Here is a 25,201-nt window from a genome sequence, read left to right as displayed (position 1 = left end):
AGTACAACAAAAAAATCTTATGCTGCAGTTGCTTTAATACAAGGTTGTTTAATATGGTGCAGAAATCCTGTTTTAAACCAACTTGTGTTTGAAAATTTAGAGGTTTTTTTTACTTGAAAAGTATATAATAAACCTTTAGTTTGCTGTCAGTTTCACAATATCAGCTTACATATAAAATTTTAAGTGTTTCACAAACACAAATAGACCTCTGGGTCAGGCAGAAATGCTTCATGTAAAAATATTACAATATTTCTGCTGGACTAATAATATCATGTGAAACTGACAGTAGTTTAAAGGTTTATTTTTCCATACTGCAATAAAAAAAAATAAAAAAATTGTGTGGTTTTACAATAGCTAAAATGCACTTTGGTCTTGTCTAGCTGCCAGTTTAATCTGAATTAAACTCTTTCTTCAAACTGAGGCTGTTCAAAGAGCTATCTGCAACAGGTAAGATAGCAACTTCATAATATTTCCTAATTACCCCTTTCCAAAAGATCTAAACCATCTCATTGTTCTTACATTAGTTAGATTTTAGAAAAGTAAATTCTCTATTCTGGTTGAAAAAAATGGTATATAAGAAAAACTGAAGGCTTAGTCGGGCTATTTTTAACAATGCTGCTGTTTTGCGTTTCATCTCGAATCTCAGAGACATCAATCAAAAAGCTGCAGGCTACAAGTGCATCAGCATCTACAGAGAGGCGCAACCTGACACTGACAGAGGAACAGGGAATTTTTGCAGGAGCCGAGAGGAAAAAATAAGAAATCACTTTGATTTAAAGTCTCTTATTTCACACATCACAATGCCTGTGCATGCCTGCCATTAACTCCAGCGTTCAGAAAGAGGAGAGGAAACAGGCACACCTTATCCTCGCTGTGACTTTATTTAAATCGCTTTTCCTGGAGAGCAATCGCAGAGTTCAGGCACGTCTTTCTGTTCGCAGCGAGTTATGGGGTGAAATTATCAGTTGGCTGGGTTAATGTGCTCTGTCAAGATCCTCGCATGACAAGAATGTTATAGAAATTGTGTAAGACGCATTGACTTTCTGCGTGACAAAGCAAAGCACAGAAAAAGGAGAGGAGCAACAACATAGCAAATTAAAGGACTAGTGTAACGCATAATACCCACTGCTTTCTGTGTAAGAGATTGAGACAAACTGAATATTATGTTGAGAAATAAGAAAATAGGCACTGTTTTAGTTCAACCTTGGAAATAATTTCATGCACAATCTCATGAGATGTGTTATAAGATGGATAAGATCAGGGCTTAATTTGAGCTGGATCCTGCTGGAACAGGATCCAAAAACTCTTATTTTGACAGGGAGCATTCCGGTAACTGAAAATGTAAACTGAAAATGATTGCATTAACACCCTTTCTAAACATATCAGCCACTTACAAACTTCCTAATATCAACATAAGACAACAATTAGTCAAGGTTCAAGTTTTTTTTAATCGTCATTCGCATCAAATGTGGTACATGAGGTGGAACAAGATTGTGTACCAAAGGTCCCAGTTACACCCAAAAAAATAGCCAAAATATTACAGTACATAAAGAGTATATAATGATCTAAGATATACGCCAAACAATAATGTAAAATAACCCGGTATATTAAACAGCAGCCTGAACATGAGTCTGTAGTGAGCAGATGGGTATGAATTTTTCATTTCATTTACCATTTATTTAAACAGGTAGTCTCATTGAGCAACGAGAACTCATTTTCAAGATAGACCTGTTTAGGGAGCAGATGGGGGTTAAGGGCCTTGCTCATGGGCCAAGAGTGGGGCGAATGACAGCAGCTTAATGGCAGATCAGCAGCATGAGATAATCAGCAGTCACATATCACCAACTAAAGTGGCATTAAAGTGATTTATTTCTTCCTTGCAGTGATTTTTCTGGTTAGAGATTTATGAGTCTATCAGCTTCAGGGTAGAAACTGTTAAAATAAAGCTTATCAAAATAACAGCAATCAAAACATGGAAAAGACAGTCCAATTTACTTTATTTTTTTTTAAGTCTTCTAAACAACTAAGAATTGAAGCACGGTGGTAGTGGAGATAGTACTCAAAGCTGGGGGGTGGGGGGGTTGTGTCTGGGGGTCCTCCCAAAATTTTTTTTGGTAAAACAAATGCCATTTCCTGCATTCTGGTGTATTTTAACGGGTTGTTAAAGATCTATGTTTATGCTGGAGAGTGTATTGTCAGTCTACACCTACAGTTCAGCCTCCCCACTATCACAGACATCTACACCTCCAGATGTAGGAAGCGGGCCACCTGCATCATGAAGGACCCCACTCACCCAGCACACACTTTTTGCCCCACTCCACTCAGGCATGAGGTTGAGGAGTATTAATTGTAGAACCACTAGACTGAGGAACAGCTTCTACCTTGAAGCTGTTGGACTCATAAATATCTTACCAGGATAATCACTGTGAAATAAATCACATCATGTTCATTCATACTCATCTGCTCACATAGACTCATGTTCGTGCTGTTGTTCAGCGTATTGTTTTTGTACTTCTAGTGCTGCGTGTATTTCTGGTTAACATTTTTCTTAGTTCATATCTTAGATCTTATTACTATTTTTCTTTTACATTTTATAATTTTGTTGGATGCAACTGGGACCATGTGTACACAATTTCTTTCTACCACATGTACCACAAATAAAGAAACTCTGACTCTCTGACACACACCCTCTGCTATTTAAGTTCTGGCTTTGTTTGGTTTACAAATTAAGCAGTGCATAAGATCTCATAAGGTGTGTTATAAATGATTCCCATGCTGCCACATCAGGTTTTAGCTCTAACTGTAAAACTGATGGATATACAGTTGTTTTGTGTTGGTTAATGTCATTAGGCTGCAGCAACCACCTTGAATTAGGTTGACTCCAAAAGTCAATCAGCTGAAGAAGTATTTCTAATGATAGCTTTCTGAGAGTTTCATTAAACCTATCACGACTGGTGAGGTTTGACCCTGATGCAGGCAGGCACGGCAAACTCAAAGTACAAAAAAAACATTTATTTGAACAAAAACTAAAACAAGAGGCTGACGAGGCAGCAGTACTTACAAGAACACAGAAGGAAAAAAATCACAGAGAGGCACAAAGGAGCATAAGGAGAACAAGGATATCTGACACGTATTCAGGATAATGAACCGTTGGTGAGGTGGCGACGAGGAGCCGTATAAATACTAAACTGAGTGAGCGTGAAAGTGGGAACACCTGGGCTGAATGTTGGGGAACAGGTGAGGGTGGCCCGCTGACTGGAAGGACACAGAGGAGGCTTACTGAGGGCAAATGAAAGATGGAGCAAGAATCACAAAAAACACAAAAGATCAAAACCGAACAGGAAAACAGAACACAAAGGTCAAAAACAAAATCACCAAGAAGCACAGATATGACAAAAACATGTCCATTTGTTAATGAAATAATTTGCTAACAGACAAAAAAACTACCACACAGACAGAGGCAAAAGCATCACCGTTTGTCTTTTGGTGTTTTTTCTACGTTATAAAAACTGATGTAAAAGTGCAAAAGTTTGGAGTCATGGAGGAGATGATGTGCTGACTTTAGGAGGGATGCAGGGCAGTGAGTAAAGAAAAAGCATGAAAACAAGGTTTTTCTGTAAATTATTTCTGGAGGTGAAAATGTTGCACTGCTTCGCTCTGCTCATAGAAACTTTTATCCCCGCTGTTTGTGCCCCTCCCGACCCCACGTTGGTGTTGTGACGCCACGCTCCATTGCTGCCTAATTAGCTGTGTTGCTCCATTAGAAGATGAGGGGAGATCCCCAAGTAGAAGTGACAGCTGTCTTTGTCCTTGCGTAAACCACCCTGAGCCCCCACCCCTTTTTACATTCACTAGTCCACTCCTGAGAGTGCTGCATGAGTCGGAGCTGCTGACACAAATCATGTCAAGGCCACTTCATCCTCTACATCAGTTCCAATAAATCCAGGAAGAACAGAGAGGGAGTATTTATCTTCTTCCTCTGCTACAACCAGACTGTTCACAAATCTTTTCCTTCTTATGACTCAACGTCTTGCAAACGGGGAAACCTCAGGAGGAAATTGTGCGAGACAGTGCTACAGCCACAGAGGCTTCTGGTTCAAGACAAATTAGTAAGTCCAGCTAACCTGATACAACCCGCTACTAAAAATGACGGTGAGGGTCTCGTGTCTGCATGCGTTTGATTTAACGAGTGTACAGACACTATCTTTCAGATCATTTAAAACTTTCAATCCAGGCTGGTAAATGTAGAAGATGTGAGTGAGGAGGAAAGAAAGGGGATGCTTGCTCCTCAACTTACTGCATTTATTAGCTCTTTTTAAAATCTGGGCACCAGATCAGTTTATTGACCAATAACAAGTTAATTAATTTATTCATATTTTTATCATTCAATTTAGTTTATTTATATAGCCCCAAGTCACAACAGAAGTTATCTCAGGGTACTGAACAGAAACATTCATATACATAAAATGTAAGTTAATAACATTATTTATTTGAGGAGCAGACTGCTTTGAGTTTAACTCCATCACAGACTCTCATCTTGAGCATGAAGGCGACAGTGGAAAGGAAAAACTCCCTCATGAGGAAGAAACCTTTAGCAGAACCAGACTCAGGACAAGCTTTGATCGGCTGGGTTTGAGAGGAACAGGAAGGAAGAACAGATACACAATGGCAGGTCAAGAATCACATGTTAAGATAGAAATAGTATCAAATGAAAACTATTCAATTTTAACAATTCATTTAAGAAAATTTGGTCAATTTGTCCTCCAGTAGTCTAAGTCTATAGCAGTATAACAAGCCAACACTACCATAGGATTTATCAAAAAGGAAAGTCTTAATCCCAGTCTCAAAACTGGACAATGTGTCAGCCTCACGGACAGAAACTGGAAGTTGGTTCCACAAGAGAGGAGCCTGATACCTGAAAGATCTTCCTCCCATTCTGCTTTTGGAAACTCTAGGAACTGCAAGTAAGCCTGCAGTCTGACAGCGAAGTGCTCTGTTAGGAAAACATGGGACAATACGATCTGTAATATAAGATGGAGCTAGTTTGTTGAGGGCTTGTAGGTTAGAAGTAAGATTTTGATTTCAGTTCTAAATAATCAGAACTCAGTCACTAAAGTAGAATTAGCTAAGACTCTAGGATGTTTTGGTTTTGTTTTGGTTTGGTTAGGGATGTGCTTGAGCATCTCATGTGTTGTCCCACTGTCAGAGTAGTTGCTATTGGACTTCAGAGTACCACGTCACCATCCTTTAACTATTTGAGGTAGCTGGTCTGCTTTTATTTGTCTTCAAATTACCAGTACCATAAATTTTTAGTCCTAATAACTCTATTTATTGGGCCTTATTTAGCTCCTGCTTCAGAGCACATGTTTTAAAGTAAACCCACTCTTGAGCAACATACGGAGAATGTGATCGGTTCATGCATAAACATATGTTGATTGGCTGAATCTACATGAACACTGGCAAAGTTGAAGCTGTTTAGCTGCCTCTGAACATTTTCAGCTCAAGAGACTGATCTGCTGCGTATGAGTCTTAGCTTCTATAACTTCTTTTAGTTTGTTGTGCTCCTGAAAACTTGTAAAAAATTTAACCAAAAACCCAGAGCCCCAGGTACAGAGAACTTCATTGTTGTTAGTGAATGTCAGGTGCACACGTGACTTGGTCATGCTTTCCATTGGCCAACTCTTGGAAAATCAGTGTTCCCATGTCAGTGCTACAACTAACACCTAGTGGAACTGACAGTCCTAATAATTCAGTCCTGAAGCCCTTTTTGTCACTTTAGTTTCAACTTGACAATCCGTCACAATAACCAATATACTACAAGACTGAACCAGTAATAACAGTTAATTTGGTTTTTAATTTTTTGATCATCAACAACACTTTCACTCATTGAGAGGGTCAGCATTTCTGTTGCAAAGGGATTTACTCCAGAAGATTTTTGGATTAAGCAGCAAGTGTGAGGAATGGCATGCTTATGATTTGTTGCATAGTCATGTATAGGAGGAACCGATGTGCGCCTCATCCCTGTGTTTCATTTTATTAGTTTTGAAACTAAATTTCACATTGAGACCATGGTTGCATAGTATCTTGATTCATGGTATCGTTGTTATCACGGTTGAATAACAAATTTTTACTATTAAAGTCCAGTTTTTTGTACTTGAGATTCCAGTGTTTTATTATATTCTGATCATTTAACCAGGATGTACTTATTTCATGCTATGATGAGAAATGGAAGACTGTAGTGGACAAAAACATGTTCCTCTCTGTGGAGACAGAAGTCTGCATGTATAACTGATTAGTCTCGCAGAACAGGAAAACAAAACAAAACAAACAGAAAAAACACAAGTAAAAGTGACTGCTATCAGTAGCCACCCAAGAATGAATGTTGCCAATCCGAGGCAATTATCTTCTTCAGCTCAACAGCTTGACTCCCAGTGTAAAAGAATTCCCAATGTGGCCAATCTGTCAATGAGAGGGAATACTGAACTCCTCAACAATCCTACTTGCATAGCAACCACGGTAGAGCATTCAGCGATATGACGCTCCTTTCCAAAGTCTGCGTGGAAAAGCGAAGGGTAGGAAATGTAAATAGATGCAAGCCTGAGGGAATTCATGGAGGCACAACCCACGTAACGAACTGTCAATTTAATATTGTGTGGGAGAAAAAGGATAGAGAAGACTGTTTTCCATTTCTGCTCATTAATATTCACAAGAAAGTGGCATATGGATATTTATTGCCCATTCCAAAAAGTGGGCAATAATGTTTTTGCCTGCGTCCACGTATGTGTGTTTGTGTGTGTGCACTTGTCCATCTGGCTGTGAGCCAAACATCTCATGAACAGCTAAATTTATTTAAATATGTCTATCAGAAAGTCATCATTGCATCTACAACTGATTAGGTTTTGAAGTGAGCTTGATTCAAGATGACTGCCGCTGCTAATCGACCTCAACTAACAAAAAAATGGTTACAACTCTGTTAATTTTATAGACACTGAGTTAAAATTCTGTGTTGAGGGGGTTGAGAGCAATCCCCAACACCTAAGCAGATTGCACATAACATTAAAATATCACATATTATCACAGAAAATTCTAATAACAGTAATGTAACATTATTTTTAGATTTAACCAAACTGAGTAAAACTTCATCTTTTTTTTTCCCCCTTCAGTATAATGTAATTTTAAATATCACATCAAAGTGCATGCTCAATAATACAGGTAAAGAATTTCAACAATGTTCAGTCAGGTCATCTGGACCTGGTAATCTGGTAATTTTAAATATTTGCACAAAAGGCACTGGGCAATATGTTTTCCTGTAAGAAGTGCTAGACCTTAAATGTGCATCTGTTACTGATAGGTAGAGTGATTTTTTGATGCTGGGTATGTTTTTTGGATATTGGGTGTGTAGTCAATCAGTTTCATACATCAGCAGTGTTTTTCTGAAATGCTGACAATTTTTGTGTAATGTAGCAATACCAATAAAGAAGGGTGATAACTCAGTAGAAATAAGTTAAGTTGGCTTCTTGGGGTTATGAATAAGGTTCTACCTCAAGTTGAAGAGCTCAAGTATCTCTGGGTTTTGTTAATGATTGAGGGAAGAATGGTGCGCGAGATCAACAGATGCATTGCTGCAGCCTCTGCAGTATTGCGGACTCTGTGCCGGTCTGTTGTGGTGAAGTGGGAGCTGAATTGCAAAGCGAAGCTCTCTGTTTACCTGTCAGTCTATGTTTCTACCCTGACCCATGGTCACAAGCTCTGGGTAGTGACTGAAAGAACAATATCGGGAATACAAGCTGTCAAAATGAGTTTCTGCAGGGTCGCTGGACTCTCCATTAGAGATAGGGTGGGAAGTTCCGTTGTTCAGGAGTGACTCGAAGTAGAGCCGCTGTTCCTCCAAATTTAAGAGGAGTCAGTTGAAGCGGTTCAGGCATCTGGATGCCTCCAATGGAGGACTGGGAGGAGACCCTGTGAAAGACCTAGGACATGCTGGGGAAATATTCTCTCGGTTGGCCTGGGAACGCTTTGGAATCCTCCCAGAAAAACTGGAAGAGGTTGCTGTGGAAAGAGACATCTAGGCCTCCCTGCTCAAACTCCCCGCACGACCCAACTCTAGAACAAGATAATGAATGGATGAAATAACTTTTCTCTTTTAATATGCACTTAAAATCTTGCGACCCGTCCAGGGTGTTCTGCGCCCCTCGCACAGTGATTGCTGGACATGGGCACCGACGAACCCCGTGACCCAAAATGGAAGAAGCGGGTAAAACATAATGGATGGATGGATGAATATGCACTTAAAATGTTCACTTACACACCATGCGAACACAGAAAGACAAACTACACATTTAGCTCTTGGGAAATATATATCTCAAACCTTGGCCAACAACTATTTCTTTAAACTTCAACAATTTCTATAAAATTTCTGATGCTTCTACAGAGACAGGCTACAGTGAGTCAATGCACCGTGACACTAATTAGACGGGTAAATAATGGCATGTCTGGCTAGAAGCACTCCCACCCCGACTTCAACACCTCACTGATCTCCTCAGGGCTGGTCTTATCAAAGCAGCTTTTCTTCTTGGCCTGAAATTTAGGATCAAGGGGTAGCACTAACTCATCAATGCCCACATCTTTCCCTGCAGCAATGGATAAAGTGCTCAATAACCAGGACACAATATTACCTCCCTGTCAGATTCAGAGACTCTGGTAAATAAAAAAAGGAATGGACAGCAAATCTTGTCTTGTAGACAGTAATTTTCTTGACCAGTTTGGAAATATCACAGTGCAGAGCAAATGTGACGCCATACCTATCAACACGTTGAAGACCTCAGATTGCACCTCTCAAAGTGTGACAATGAGTAATCTTTTTTTTTTCTAAACAGAAAAACCAACTCTGTCTCTGACTGCTAGACACACTGCGTACAATTGTGAGTATGTCCAATGGCATTACTACTTGTGTTTGTAAAGACTAGACCTCACTCAGAGGTCAGTGAGCTGCTGAAGGAAGGAGTTGCAGAATCCGAAGAGGAGTTTTCAAGTTTAAAGGAAAATGTTTTTTTATGTAGTTCTGCAGAAAGGTTATCAACAATTGTCATCTTACCTTTGATAGAGCTCTTTGAGCAACCTCAGTTTGCAGAAATAGAGTTTAATTCTGACCAGACTGAAAGAGTGGGGACAGAACAAAATGAATTTTTACCATCTTGAAGTAGCTCTAATCTCAGAAGTGTCATTGTGACTCATGCAAGCACCATCTTTTAAACTTTTACATCGCTGTCAGTTTCACATTACTGTTAGGACTTTAGCACTTCCAGGTACCAATTCAGATCCTTTTCCAGCTGTTTTGTCTGTTGTTTATATCCTCATCAGCTGCTTAAGATCAACTCAAAACATCCTCCAATGCCTGAATGTGCCATCGCCTCAGTGATCACAGTGGAATCACTCTAATGTTAATTTGTGATTTGAGACCCTTGGTAGCTTTATGTACTTACCTGTACAATAATTTTTCTAGTGCATTTTTTCCTTCATGGGTAAAGATGGCCACATACACATTAATTTTTTTAGTTGCTCCATGGTCTCCGTTACCATGGATCTCCTTTGTTTATGTACCCTATCACTGCTGATCAATCCCTGCAAAAAACAGTACTTACCTGGTACTTACCTGCCTGCCCACTTTCCAGCGTGACCTTCTCCTCGCCTCCTTGGACACAAGGACCCTTGTTTCACTTCCTCTCAACTAGGAGAAATAGAAAAACCAAGTATGGCAGTCCGAAATAATTTATTCTTATTATTCCAAATTCCAAATACGATCCCAAATTTTATACTTACCTTTTATTACAGTGATGATGCTTTAAGACCATCTTTGTCTCTTAAAGTCTGTATCCTTTGTACTATTATTATACACATATCCTAAACTTTTCTGAAGTGTCAGTTCTAGAGTCAGCACAATGAGTCATTATGTTTTTTCTATATTATGTCAGAACAAATGGGCCAAAGACTAGACTCGGTTGACCTGGGGAACCAGATATTACTCGGTTATTTCTGCATAAATGTTAGGATATTTCTTCTGAAAGTGCTCCAGGCTTTAATGCAAGCGTTCCAGCAAGCTGCTACACCCACTAGATGTGGTTGCAAGTAACCATAAACAGCTACGTAAATAACAATAATGCAATGTGAAAAGGACAGCATTGTGAAGGTTGATTAATATCGTTTGCATAAACCGCTACATTTGAGATTGGATTTGTTTTAAAAAGGCAGCAGTCCACGATGGACCTGTCCTCACTTGGTGGGACCATGAGTTTGTCAATCTGATCAGATTTAAACTGTTTGTCCAAGTGAGGTCATTCAAAGTGCTATCTATAACATATGTATTGTTTATAGCATTTCCATAGAACCCAACTTCAAGAAATCTGGAATATCACTTTAAATATCTTTCAGCAGCAGAAGAGTTATCGGTGCAGAAAATAGAAATATAATTAGACTCCTGATAGCTCACAGAGCATTCGACATTAACATTAAAGCATTTACAGGCATGAATCAGCTTAAGGAAATGGCGAGAGGGATAATTTCATCTTCTCCTACCCATGCAGTTCCTTCACAGAAACCGAGACTTTGACTTCATGTCCAAGCACATGGAGAGCAGTGAGAATGTCGGCCCATTGCACCATCTCCCCCAGAGGACCCCCCTTCAGCACCTTGGGACTGAACACATCTCCAGACTCCTCCGTCAGGAAACCGACATGGACTAGAATCTAAATTCAGAGAAAGAAAAATAAAATAAAATAAACACTCAACTTCTTGTTTCGTCAATGTAGCATAAACGTCTTTGTTAAAATGCTGCATCTTTATTAAGATGCAAGCAAAACAGGCCGTTCTCACACTTTTTATTTTCTAATTTACATTTCAAATGATGTAGAAGGGTTCAGATATTTAACAAAAACTGAGTATGAAAACAAACAAAAAAAAAAGGTTGATTGACAGCTTTTTCACACCAACTCCAGGAAAACACAATTAGTGCACAAATCTGAAATAACAATTGACCCGTGCAGTGCTAATTGATATGCAGAAGAATATGAGCGGTTTAATTGTTGATGGGGAAAGATATAATTCCCAGGCTGTTAAATATTTAATGAAAGATTAGATTTCTCAACAGATGGAGGCACTTCTTTTTTTAACTCCTGCATTACATTTGTCTTTGAGACCCGCCTCCAAAAGCCGTTTTTAGACATCTAACACAACATGTACTGACTAAAGATTATGCATGAGTTATTCAAACACATCTTGCTTTTGAAGTGTGTCTAGTTTCTGTTCGTAAATTAGGTAAGCATAAAAAAATTAAAAAAAACAACACTGCATTGTTCCACAATGGAAAATAAATGTTTTGTAAGCAGAAATTCATTAACACATGAGCTGTTATTCACTGCCATAACAAAGAAAGATGCAGACTTTAATTATACTAATGGAATAAGATATTTAAGATGTTAGATACACTCTTACTATTCTCATAGGATGACATAATAACAGTGGTGGGATGTACCAAAGTACAAGTACTTTGTTACTGTACTTAAGTAAATTTTTCATGTATCTGTACTTTACTTAAGTAGGGCTAAACGCGGGGTACTTTCGACTTTTAGTACTACATTTTACATTAAGTATCTGCACTTTCTACTACACTGCATTTCTATAATGCGTTGCGTTACAAGTTACAGTCACGTTGCAGATTTTTATTTGTTGGTTAATTTGAATGTAACCACTGGTGAGAAGGGAGTTGTTCCATTGAATCACTGCAAAGTGGGCAGGTAACGTTAGACCCACCGTCAAGAAGAGCTGGGCCAATGACATATATTCTAGTATATATGTCATTGAGCAAGGCGCACCCACAGCACCACTAACACACCCAAAATGGATTTCACCGAGGAGAATTAGCCAGAAGATACACACCACCCATGTCCTTATTGAAAGATTATTGAAAGACTATTGAAAGACTATTGAAAGACTATTCAGTACAGCAGGACAGATTCTCTCTCCCAAAAGAGCCAGACTGTACTCAAAAAACGTTGAAACCAACTTCTTCTGAACTTGAACAATAAATTCTTGCTGCGACATTAAAATGTATCAGTTCATGATGTTAGGACAGGAGACAAGAGATGTCTCCAAATGGCTCGACACTCGGGTCCACGTTTTGAAAATGGTGTCAGGAAGTTAAAATATTGTTCACTATTGACCCATTACAAGGTTGAATAGAGTATTTTAACTAGAGTTGATGACAAACTGGAGTTGAAATGATCAGTGCCTGGTCCTTTGTTAGTCGTGTCTAATGCTCCTTTTTTCAGGCTGACAACTTTTACTTAAATGTGTTTACTGCAGTTAAAATGACAGTTTTGATTTGTGTTAAATAAAAGCTTTCAAAAGGTATAATCATTCCTCTTTCTTATTTTGCTTAATGACATTTAACTCTGCAGGTCATCCCTGAAATTCTGACGCACAGAACCACAAGTCCAAGTGTGAACTGTGTCACAGGGAAAACACAATAAAAACATGTATTATCTGCAGCATTGTTCATTAAAATGGCTCAACACTATTAATGTATTACAGAAAACATACATATGGTAGGCACACAATGATATTGTAGACGTAAAAACGTTAATGTGGTACTTCTTCTTTTACTAGAGTACATTTTTGTCTGTTTATTTGTACTTTTACTTAAGTACAGTGTTTGAGTAGTTTCTCCACCACTGCATAATAATCTGCAGGATTATAATAATAGATTATAATAGATAGATCTGCAGGATTATTATGGTTTATTCTAATTAGATAAACGTGGTTGTGCATACGAGGTAAGTTGCGGTCCAATTAGGTCTGGAGGGTAAGTTTTGAGGGTTGGAAACATAGAATATTCACGTCAGACCCAAAAGGAAAAAACAGCATGGGTATTGGAGACAAAGCAGATAAAACATATCACATGCAAGAAGCTGCATTATTAGCAACAGACCTACACCATGCAGCACTTTTGTGTACTGAAGTTACACTTACAGTTGTAAAGGTGCTATTTAATGTGCGGTGGTTCGTCACTTAATTAGCCTGCAAACTGATATACATGCTGCGTTTATGAGTGTGAACGTGTTGTTTACTTATCACCCTAAAACTGAGAAGTGAGGTCAAACATGCACTTTGGGAGTTCCACAAAAGTCAGTTTTGGGACCCTTGTTCATCAGCTTGTACATGTTACACTGATGTGTGATAATGTTAAAGTTTTACAGTATACAGATGACACAGTCATCTACACTCAAGTGAAAAATGTTGACAAGTTATATTACTGAATATGTTGGTCAAGGGTTCAGTCTAGAAGTACTTTTCATGCCTCACAGAGATTGTCGAAAAGACTGTAACAATTTATTGAAGAAAGTATAACTGAATTTATTTTGGTATTATTGGAACCACTTCAGAAAGTAGTCACTGAACGTCCATCTATAACTCAAGAACTTTGAGAGTGAACACAGTTTGAAATGACCACCACAGCTAATCACAAAAAATGTCTTTAATTTCCTCATGTTATAGATATTGAGCAAAAACTGTGTGTGCTATTAGCTATTAGTAATCTGCAACACATACTTTGAGTACTAACAAATAACAAACTGTCTTTGGCATTAACTGTTAGAGTGGTAAACAATATTTGTTGCTTCAAGTAATGTTAGTTTCATAATTTCAAATATTTCTATTTGTAAAAATAAAAATAGAGAATCATCAATTTACAAGAAATTAAAGAAAGTGAGATTTTAAATTTGCATTAAAAATACATTATAAAGAAAATGAAGTCAATGACATGTCCTGATACATGCTCACTGGATTATTTTATAGAAATTATAAATTCAATCAATGAGGACGAATCAATAATTTCTGAGTTTGTCATGCAATATCATTTATTTTGTGGGGTTATTGTGATCACTTTAATATAACTTGATTAAAGAAATCCAAAGAAGAATAACACAATTAGAGCAGTTCCTTTATCATCTTGGACAGAAATAAAAAACATATGTGAGGCTCCAGCTGATAGAATATGACCATCATATCAATGATGACTTATGACTAACCCAAGCCATACAAATAAAGAAGAAAGCATGACGTGATTATGGGCTGTCTGGTGAAATACTCCAAGCTCAGAGTGTGCTCACAGCAGAGCGATACATCAAACTGATGAACAGAGGCAGGCTGAGTTAGAGATGTTCTGTGAAACATGTCTCTTCAACAGAAATCACTCCATTTCTGTTTCCAAACAACACTCAGAGTGATGGAGGCCGCATCTTCAGGGCCGAGCTAATGGACAGTAACCGCTGCTGTCAAACACACCATTACAGCAAACAACGCTGTCTCCATCAGCAGGGGGCAAGCAGACATTTAGAAAACTGATATTAACTGAAGGAATTTGGATTTATTCAAATAAAATAAAACATACACAGACTGATCTGAAACAATCAGCCTGTTGACAAGCACCAAAACTCTCAGAATGAATCTCTTTCATTTATCACTAAGAATTTGACCATTAAACTTCTAACTGGATATACAAAAATATCAAGAGTTTTTTTTTTTTTTTTTTCATTTAGGTTAAAACGTGTTTGAAGATCTGATTGTTAGCAAAATATCATGAATCGGTGGGTGGATTTTAATGAACCTGTCAGAAAGTACCCACAGGGTGTACATGTAGAACTGATTAACTTTTGGAGTCAACCCAATTAAACATGGCTGCCACAGCCAACTGACATCAGGAAACACAAAAATGGCTATAACGCTGATGATATGTTGAGCTAAAATGTGGTAGTAGCGGAGCATCATTCTCAGCGCATACTCTTTGCGCCAACAGAAGATCTTTATTTAATATCTCAGCATGCAAGGCGGCGGATGATGGAAATGCTTGTTTTTATGAAATGTATGTAAAGGATTAGGTTTAGTGCCTCATAAATGTAAAAAACAGACAGAAATGGTCAAATTTCTGCCTCTCCTGCCAAATTTTTCTGTTTTCATGCTCTGTTTTTGTTCTGCTCATGTTCAAGCTCTGCTCCTGTCACCCTGCACCATGCCCACTTTGCTCCACCACAGTAATCAGCCTTCATCTAATGCACCTGTTCTTTTCCCTATTTAAACCCCAAGCATTCACTCCTTCGTTGCCAGATTATCAAACTCATTTTGGTAGTTGATGTCCAGCGGCCATGTCATGGTCTCGGCTGCCTGTCCTGTTTTGACCCCACGCCTGTCTCCTGGATTCCTCGCCTTGTCTACCCCTTGTATGATTTTGATTCTGCTCTCTGACCATGGTACCGACTCCTCTTGTGATTATTACAACTAACACAGATCACATTTTGGATGTGGCTTTGGATTTCTGCTCAATGGTTCTTGACCCCTGCCTGCACTACTAGACTTTGCCCCCTGGATGATCCTGAAAACTACAATCTGCATAATCCTCTCTCTCACAGCCTATGACATCAGCCTTAACAACTCTCTGAAGGAGTCCCTCCCTGACTGTGAAGGTTAGTGACTGCCACAATAAACCTCTGAACTTTCATAACAAAGCCACATTTACAAACCTCCCTGTCTCTACAGATTGGACCCGCTCTTAAACCCAGACCTCTAGCAGCAGAAATATTACAATAAATCATTTAAACCATTCTTGTTGTCCGGTGTCGCGCATGAATCCAAAAACCCAACCTTGTCAGAAATAATATGTGTTTATTTCTTGGAAGATCTGAAAAGGCTTACTCTCTGAGCACTCCGAACAGTACAGTGTTTTTATTATATTACTGCCATAAATCGTTGGAATATTGTATACTCAATTTTGTAAATGTCCAAGGTTTTTAAAATTACTTTGTGTACTAAACTCTTTTCTTATGTATAAAATACCTCAAACAACTTTCCCTCCAAATCCTTACTTAGTGTGTGTGTGTGTATTTTGTAAAAGTTCAAATACATGCACAAGGACCACTCAAATGGCACAACCTTATTCATGAAATGGGTGTTCCTGCAGGCAAAACTCCTTTCAAAACTCTAAGGAAAATGTCTGTAAATGCCAGAAATGAAATGAACTAAAGCCAATGAATGTTTGCAGGAGCTTTGAGGCTGTCATTATAAACTCAGGCCTTCAACCCCGCATGATGTGATTCACAGCAGCCAGACAGAGATAAAAGCTGAAAAATCTTGGGCCAACCAAATGTCACATATGCTCTGGTAACTTAGTAGTCCAGCTTGTGGGCTTTTAAAAACTATATTGGCTTCTTAAAGTTGTTTGAGCCAAAGAATATCACAAGTTTTTCTTTTTCCCAATTCTTTCCAGGCTTGGCAGATGACTTTGTCAAATTATGAGAGACAGAAAAAACTGAATGGAAAAATCTACCGAGACTCAGAAAAAGTCCTCATGGACAATACATGTGGAGAACAACCTTTTTAAAAGAATAAACCACACTTTGATCCTTTCGCGTGTGCAGAAATGTGTCTGGGTGAGAACGCTTCACGTATTCACCCTCTTTTGCTCTCTCCAGCGGCTGCGGAGTTTGTCATCCAGCCGTCGAGCAGCGGAGGCCCACTGTGCTGCCAGCCTGCGCATTCGCCTCTTCATGAAGCTCAAAGACTCCTTCCCGGTGCCCACCTGCTCCAGCAGAGTCCCAATGTCAGACTGGAACACAGCCTGCATGACAGGAGCAATGATATTATTAATAAAATCACGGCAACAGAAGCATGCAATAAATGCAGAATAATACTGAAATAATTTGTAAGCTGAGTTCAAATTGAGGAGAGACTTTGAGTAAAAAAATTAACACCAGATTTTAAATTGGGCCTGAAGCAGAACAAGAGGGATAATAAAAGATTAAACTAAACTGACATTTAAGGTTTGTTCTCTATGAGTGAACTATATACTTTTTTTATTTTTTTATTAAGGGGTATTTATAACAGCCTGCCATCTTGGGTTATGTATTCATACCTCGAGGCAAAGCTTTTTCAACTGGCTGCCTGAGGAAATCCTGTAGTCTTTGCATTACAACCCATTAAATGTGAAAAATATTGAATAAAGAGAAAAACATCATGTCCACATCTGGAAAACCCACCCTGACTAACAAAATAAGGACATTTTTTTCACCAAAATGCACAGCCGTTCTGCTCTCTGGGAATGCAGATGTAACATTGCTTCCAACAGAAACAACTTATGTTCAGCACAGCAGGATGTGAAGCATGTAAGCCTTGGGATTCGTTTCTGTGACGCTCAGTCAGAGTCGAAGGCAGAGCTGTATGAAGAACCAATTTCAGCGTCCATCACACAAGCTGGACTTTAGTATGAAATAAAACCTGGAAGGACGAGGTTAAAGCAAATGACAATGCTGAGTTTTGAAGTTGAGTTCTGTGGAAAGATTATAAACACATAATATATTACCACATGTACTTTGTAATGTATTACCTGTTGTAGATCATTTGTTTAATGGCCTTCATTTGGAGAAAAAAAATAGCTTAATTGTCACCAAGCTAATGATCAGTTAGAGCAAAACCAAGGTGGATTGATCTATCTTTCATAACGCCTATCAATGGAGGTATATAGGTATATACACTATATTGCGAAAAGTATTCGATCACTCATCCAAATTATTGGAATCAGGTGTTCCAATCACTTTCATGGCCACCGGTGTATAAAATGAAGCACCTTGGCATGCAGACTGTTTTTACAAACATTTGTGAAAGAATGGGTCGCTCTCGGGAGCTCAGTGAATTCCAGCGTGGAACTGATAGGATGCCACCTATGCAACAAATCCAGTCGTGAAATTTCCTCACTCCTAAATATTCCACAGTCAACAGTCAGCTGTATTATAAGAAAATGGAAGAGTTTGGGAATGACAGCAACTCAGCCTTGAAGTGGTAGGCCACGTAAACTTACGGAGCAAGTTCAGCGGATGCTGAAGCGCATAGTGCAAAGAGGTCGCCAACTTTCTGCAGTCAATCACTACAGACCTCCAAACTTCATGTGGCCTTCAGATTAGCTCAAGAACTGTGCGCAGAGAGCTTCATGGAATGAGTTTCCATGGTCGAGCAGCTGCATCCAAGCCATACATCACCAAGTGCAATGCAAAGCGTTGGACGCAGTGGTGTAAAGCACACCACCACTGAACTCTAGAGGAGAGGAGGCGTGTTCTCTGGAGCAACAAATTGCGCTTCTCCATCTGGCAATCTGATGGACGAGTCTGGGTTTGGCGGTTGCCAGGAGAACGATACTTGTCTGACTGCATTGTGCCAAGTGTAAAGTTTGGTGGAGGAGGGATAAAGGTATGGGGTTGTTTTTCAGGAGCTGGGCTTGGCCCTTTAGTTCCAGTGAAAGGAACTCTGACTGATTCAGCATACCAAGACATGTTGGACAATTCCATGCTCCCAACTTTGTGGGAACAGTTTGGAGCTGGCCCCTTCCTCTTCCAACATGACCATGCACCAGTGCACAAAGCAAGGTCCATAAAGACAAGGATGGCAGAGTCTGGTGTGAATGAACTTGACTGGCCTGCACAGAGTCCTGACTTCAACCTGATAGAACACCTTTGCAATGAATTAGAGCGGAGACTGAGAGCCAGGCCTTCTCGTCCAACATCAGTATGTGACCTCACAAATGCGCTTCTGGAAGAATGGTCCAAAATCTCAATAAACACACTCCTAAACCTTGTGGACAGCCTTCCCAGAAGTGTTGAAGCTGTTCTAGCTGCAAAGGGTGGACCAACATCATATTGAACCCTATGGATTAGGAATGGGATGTCACTTAAGCTCATATGTGAGTCAAGGCAGGTGAGCGAATAGTTTTTGGCAACCCAATGTATTTCCATATAGGTGTCGCATCAATTATAGGTGAAGGGGATGTGTTCCCCTCACATTTAAAAAATATTCATTAGGACCCCCCCACATTTACCATGAAATATTAGTTCATCCAGCGCTGTTTCTATTTCTTCATGAACAAATCCATTCCACTTGATTATTAGGAGACTACTCAAAGCACTAAAAGTCCATTCCAGGTTTTCCTGGTTACCTACAACAACTCACCACACCTCATGCATATCCTGATGCATGCTCAATACTCCAGGTAGAAAAATCCAAAAAAGTTCAATCTGGTCCTCTGGACATTCAGAAAAACAATAAACAACCTCATGCAGTGTTTCCTCTAGGTCACTTGGCTTAGCAGGGTGCTCATCTCTTCGGTGGTTTTGTTGTCGATGGAGCAGGGGGAGGAGGGGTAGACACCTCTGTGTTGCATGCTAGCTTAGCGCTACATTAGTGCCAGCAGTTGTTTATTGGGCAGGGGGTTTAGGATACGTAAGCGAAGCAGAACATGCTCTATTTACACAAGGAGAGCTGTTGGTCAGGCTACTTCTTGTTGCTCTCTAACATAGTTATAGAATCAAGTGTTTACATATACCCTGTATAGGTAAACATAGATGTTTAACAACCTGTTAAAATACACCAGAATGCAGGAAATTATCTACTATATTCAAAATTTTCTGCGGGAGGACCCCCAGAACACCACCCCCCGCCCCCCCACCAGTGTGTCCCCTCCCCATTACAAATGCTTCTGGCGCCAATGCCATGTGAAGACTTATTTTTATATCAATCTTTACATCACTGCTAATTTTATGTCATCAAGCAGTTATTATAGCAGAAATATTACGAAGTTTCTGTTCTGGAAGCGCTACAGCTGGCAGGACTCAATGAAAATGACTGAAATAGCATTTTCTATGAAAACAGAGTGAATGATAAAGTTGATAAAGTTTTTAATTGAAAAATGAGCTTAAAGCTAAAAGTAGCATGCCATGTATTTCATGAAAGGTGATAATATAAATTATTTTACAAAAGCTAAAAGAAGCTAAATGCTAACTAAAAGTAGCCAAACTTTATAAATGCTAAATGTAGCAAAAGGCTAAATGCTAAAAGTAGTAACAGACTAAAATAAAGAATGTCTGCTGATGCAGACTTCAAAGAGAACAACATTTCTGGAAGAATTAAAGCACTCTAAATATAAGTATAAGGGAAATTATTTTGTAAATAAAGTTAAACAATTTGAACGTATTCAAGTTACAATAGGTCATAGAACTCATCTCCTGGAAGAGCTTTTGATTTCCTCATTTTTTTAATTTACTTTCCAATTTTGTACATGGCAGAGAATAACCTATGTGCTATTTATACACTTAGAGACAACTGACATGTCATTTGATTAAAGTTATTTGTAGTGTTTTCACCAGATTACCTTAGAAAGTACTACCTTTTGCTCCCAGATTGCACAAAACCAAACTAATGTCCTCTAGCAGTGCAACAAGATCCCTTGTAAAAAAGGTTCAACATTTCTTATAAAAAGTGTTTTAATTTGTATATTCCACACATTTACCAAATGTGTTTGCATTAGAGGGCTCATGTTTTCAGTCTAAATGACACTCTCACTCTGTTCACGATTTTTAGTCATCTCTGTTATTGTGAACGTGAAGCCAATTACAAGTGCTACCTGTTTCTTGGGGAGAGGCTTCAAGGTAGGCGTAGCAGTCTGGTTCCTCCAGACCAGTGGGGGGCAGAACCACTCCACCTCACTCAGGTAGACAAGGAAGGAGCAGTCAGAGCCGTCAACGCCGTAAAACGCGTAGCAGGGGTCAGAGGTCCAGCGAGATCGCATCCACTAGAAAAGCAAGAATCTCAATTTTGGCTCAGAGATGTAAATTTCAGAGGAAGTATCTCATTGGGCTGCAAACTGTTGGAGTTTGTGAGGGAGTTTCTTGGGTTCTTTCTTCCTCCGTAAATCACAGGGACTCACTCTTGTGTTACAGTAATTTGAAACACGTTCAAAAAAATTTATAATAAGAATTCTCCCTCAAAATAGTCATAGCATCGTCTTTGGTGTCTAGAACTGGCCTTGAACCCATCTCAGTTTAGTTTCCACAATTCAAGCAGTGTGAGACGAGAGAGACGACTTTGGGACAGTTTGGCAACCTATTAAACCAAAGTGGGTCTGATTGGAGATCAAATTGAAACATGATTGAAACATTTTGTGACTAAATTGCAACAAAATACAATTTGCACATCATTAGCATGAATGTCATAATTCATTCACCGTGAGCTACAAACATTCAAAAACAAGATTTAAAATAACAAGGTTTAAAATGAAAACTTTCATTTACTGTCCAGTAACCAACAGTTGCAGCCCAGCTTGTGAACGTTACAATATAACCTAAATCTGTGTATCTTAAATGTAACTAAACGTTGTAAATAAAGACTTTTCATTATTCCCCACCCTGGTAATTAGCAGTAGGTTTATTGACAGACGTAAGCTTCATCTTTCAAGGCAGTACTTTGTCCCATCTACAACAATTTTCTCAACATACAGTATATGAGACAATACTTGGTTGCTGATAATACACATCTCTTTACCACTTTAATTCATGAAAATGCATCTTCAGGCATGAATAATGAAGAGCACACTTTAGACATGCTCTAGTTTCATATGCTTGTTTTTAACAATTCTGTTCCTTCCTCTTCAGTGCTTCTATTTTAGTCCACTGTACTCCACGCGGTACTCGACTGTATTATACAGTATACAGGATGTCAATGAAAAACTATTTTTAATTCCCATTTTTCTTCAAATAGGTGTTTTCATTGATGTACAGGACTTCACAGACAAACCAGTTATTCCGAGACTCCATAAACGTCCAAACGTTTTCTTTTATAGCAATTATGATGCAGATTCCTCTCATTAAATCATAGAAAACAACAAAAGTGGCAAATGTATAAATGGTTTGCACTTTTCCTACTGAAGAAGACTTACATCCATCTTGCTGCTGCAGTCTGGATAACGAGGATCTTTGGGAATATCACAAAATCCAAAGGCTCCATCCCGAACTGGAAAAGAAAAGGCAAAAACACAGGTATTTTAAAAAAAGAAGAAGTTAATCAGTATGGATTCATGTCTAACAATGCCCCTGGTGCTGTTGGAAGCCCTGCATCAACATTCATGTCCATCTCAAACTGTATGATTTTTTTCTTGTATTGTTGGTTTGTGGAGTCCAACCACTTATTAAAATTTTCTCCAGGAGATTGTTAAGGAGGATAAACTCTAAACTCTTGTGTCCAAGAGTGAAAATGAGGTTGTATTTCCTGGAGCACACTTTCTCAATTTGAGCGTGATGCATCCTGGCTCTGTCAGATTGCTCCCTAACCAACCGGCTCTCAGGTTGATAAAGGAAGGAGACGCTGGCTACTCACTGCATTACACTTAAATCCCACATTGCAAACTAAAACAGAGAATCACTGCAGCACGTCTCTAATGAGAGACATTTACCCATTTGCTTAGATAAAACTGTTTGTTGTTTTGTTTTATTAGCCAAGAGGGGGTGTATATGCTTCAGCGTTTGGGGTAAATTAAACTCCAGATAACGAGATAATGTAAAAGCTTGCTGTTTTAACCTACGCTCTGGATTCACTGTTCAAAGATGTCGTTAATGAGACTCACAGAAATAATAACCGTCCATCCTCTTTCTTCCCTTTAGACTTTTACTGTATCCTCACAATCCACCCTCTCCCTGCTCCCACCACCCCTCCCCATCCTTCCTTTTCCTCTTTCGTTTTCTTGAAGCCCAGCACTAGTAAGCCTAATTAAGGCTCCTCGGCTGGCATCCTGTCAAGCGTCAAAGAGCAGAATCGCACACAAATAACCGCCCGCCATTCCATCTGATTAGCATGATAATGACAGACTTGAAACGTGCCGCTGCCTCTCACTGTCTCACCGTCGTCCCTTCCATACTTTAATGATAGCATAAAATTATGACAAGGAGGAAAAAGGATCTGACAAATTTTAATGAGACGGTGTGTTAAACTGTGTTCAGTCGAGTGCATGGTGAGGATAAAATTCAATCACATTGTGTGATTTAGTTTTATATTTTCTGCTCTGTAAAATAACTGAGGATAAAGGCTTTTAAGAAAAGCAGACAATAGTAAGACCTAATTCATGCTGTGTTTGTTCATCATTGTGACTTTAATGTATTCAACTAGCATGTTTACCGTAGAAACACGATTAGAATCTGGACATGAATAGTGGCAAAAGGGTTAAATGTTATTATGCCCAAACTATAATCATTCATTTCAACTTCAAAATGCAGTGTTCAGTTTAGTGGATTGATCATTTAAATCAATTTCATTGGAGAAAGACAATTAGTTTTGGTGTTCCACAGGGATGTGTTTTAAGGCTCTGTTGGTTTATATTGTACCTCTGTTGTTGGCCATGCTGCGCTGCAGGATCTGCTCCACCCTCACTGCCATGTCAGACATGTTCTGGGCGATGGCCTGGATCCGCTCCACCAGTCCCATCGGCTGAAACCTGATATGTATGTTTTATTTATTAATTTCATTTCATCCAAACAACAAATATAATACAATTTAAAGAAAAGAATCAGATATCACAGATGAATCCAAACGCACACAAAAAACATAAAATAAATAAAAAAAAACACTCAAATTTTAAAAACTTGCAATTAGACATTGTAAAAACATACATTTCATATTTGTTCTTCCAGAAGTAGTTCATTTCTTCTCATCTTCATAATAAAATAAAACAACAAAATAACTTGGGGCATGTAAATGTCTTTTTAAGCAAAAAAAACCCAAGTAATTCATTTTATTTTATTTTTTTTATTAAACTTATATCATATTTCTTTTGGAACTGGAAACAATTTTGCCGCCAGTAAATTGAGTTTTAAATTTAGAAGTTGATGAACAAAAAAATTAAAAACCATCTAATAAAGCACAGGAAACTCAAAGAAAAAAATGTGCTTTGAAATTTAAATGACACCAGTTTTCTGATACAATCTGCAACTAGTCAAACAGGCACAGTAAAATAGCAAAGGATCAAAATCTTTCAGGTTTGAAACTTGGATGTTGTTTAATATTCAGTCCATTTCAGGGTCTAAGTTCTCAAAAAAGAATTCATGACATTTTTTTAAAGTTAGGCTCACAATTAAGAAATAAATTAGTTTCACATTTAGGCAAATGAACAGCCCTGTAACTTTAAAACGTTTTAACTAACCCAACAAAAGTCCAAAGATCTTTCAAATAAGATATGAACTTTAATAATTTGAGTTTAAAAGAAGGGGTGGAACGGTGGCGCAGTGGGTAGATCTTTTGCCTCTCAGTAATAAGGTTGCTGCATCAAATCCTGGCTAGTGACCTTGCTGGGTGGAGTTTGCATGTTCTCTCCGTGCATGCGTGGGTTTTCTCCCACAGACCAAAAACATACATGTTAGACTGACTGGTAACTCTAAATTGTCTCTAGGTGTGAGTGAGAGAGTGAATGTTTGCCTCATTTGTCTCTATGTGTCCCTGTGATGGACTGGAGACCGGTCCAGGGTGTCCCCTGTCTCTCACACAGTGATGAGTGACCCCGTGACCCAAAAAGGAAATATGTGGGTTAATATAATAGATGGATGAAGGTTAAAATAAATTGCTACAAGTCACTTTTATTGAGACTATTAATTAAAGAAAAGCACATAAACATTCATAAGTAAAACAATATTTCTGGAACGGTGTTCACTAAAACAAAATCCTTTTGTTTTCAAGTAAAAAAAAAAAAAATCGGTTGAGATACTATCGTGCTCTGCAGCGTTGCAACCAGTTCTCCCACCAGAGGGATTGCATTTGTCTCGGCAAATCTTTGTGGGAATTGTCACAGGACATTGTGAAGGTGAAAGAACATTTTTATTTTTATTTATTTATTTATTGTGTTTGAATGGTGACATTTTGCTTGTTGGACTTTTTTTTCTTAAGACAAAAAAGATGTGCTTAAAAACTCAGAGACGAAAAGAAAGAAAAGAAGCATCTCATCCTGTTAGTGCCTAGTGTATGTGTAAGGGATGACCCTCAGCTACTACCAAACCATGTTTAACTTCAATACCTGTACACAGTTAGGTATATATACATTTAGTATTTATTCAATTCAAAAATACTTTATTAATCCCAGAGGGGAATTAAGTGTTGTCGTAGCTCATCATCCTGGTTTTATTCAAGAGTTGTTAGATGCTGATAGTTGTGGGAAGGAAGGATCTCCTGCAGTGAATCTGAAGGATCTGGCCTGGATCTCTCGGTCCTCCGGGCAGCAGGACTGCCCGAATGCTGGACAGAATTCTTCCCTGAGCAATGATCATTCCTCCCAGCAGTCTGCACTCCTCATCGCCAC

The 25,201-nt window shown here is 38.7% G+C and overlaps 1 protein-coding gene across 1 annotated transcript in view; it reads right to left on the bottom strand.

Annotated features, from left to right (window-relative positions):
- Positions 1–25,201, bottom strand: part of LOC119422179 (alpha-1,6-mannosylglycoprotein 6-beta-N-acetylglucosaminyltransferase B-like) — a 103,034-nt gene that overhangs the window by 42,778 nt on the left and 35,055 nt on the right. The window contains exons 4-8 of the mRNA XM_037689539.1: positions 23,241–23,350; positions 21,803–21,876; positions 20,492–20,659; positions 16,499–16,663; positions 10,573–10,742 (exon numbers count right to left, since the gene is read on the bottom strand). Of these exons, the coding sequence (XP_037545467.1) occupies positions 10,573–10,742; positions 16,499–16,663; positions 20,492–20,659; positions 21,803–21,876; positions 23,241–23,350 (687 nt within the window). The remainder of the gene's footprint in view (positions 1–10,572; positions 10,743–16,498; positions 16,664–20,491; positions 20,660–21,802; positions 21,877–23,240; positions 23,351–25,201) is intronic.

Source organism: Nematolebias whitei, chromosome 15 (genome assembly GCF_014905685.2).
Source record: "Nematolebias whitei isolate Nwh7 chromosome 15, NemWhi1, whole genome shotgun sequence".
Taxonomy (NCBI): Eukaryota; Metazoa; Chordata; class Actinopteri; order Cyprinodontiformes; family Rivulidae; genus Nematolebias; species Nematolebias whitei.
The sequence above is the reverse complement of the archived record's forward strand: the minus strand, read 5'-3'. Positions and strand labels throughout refer to the sequence as shown.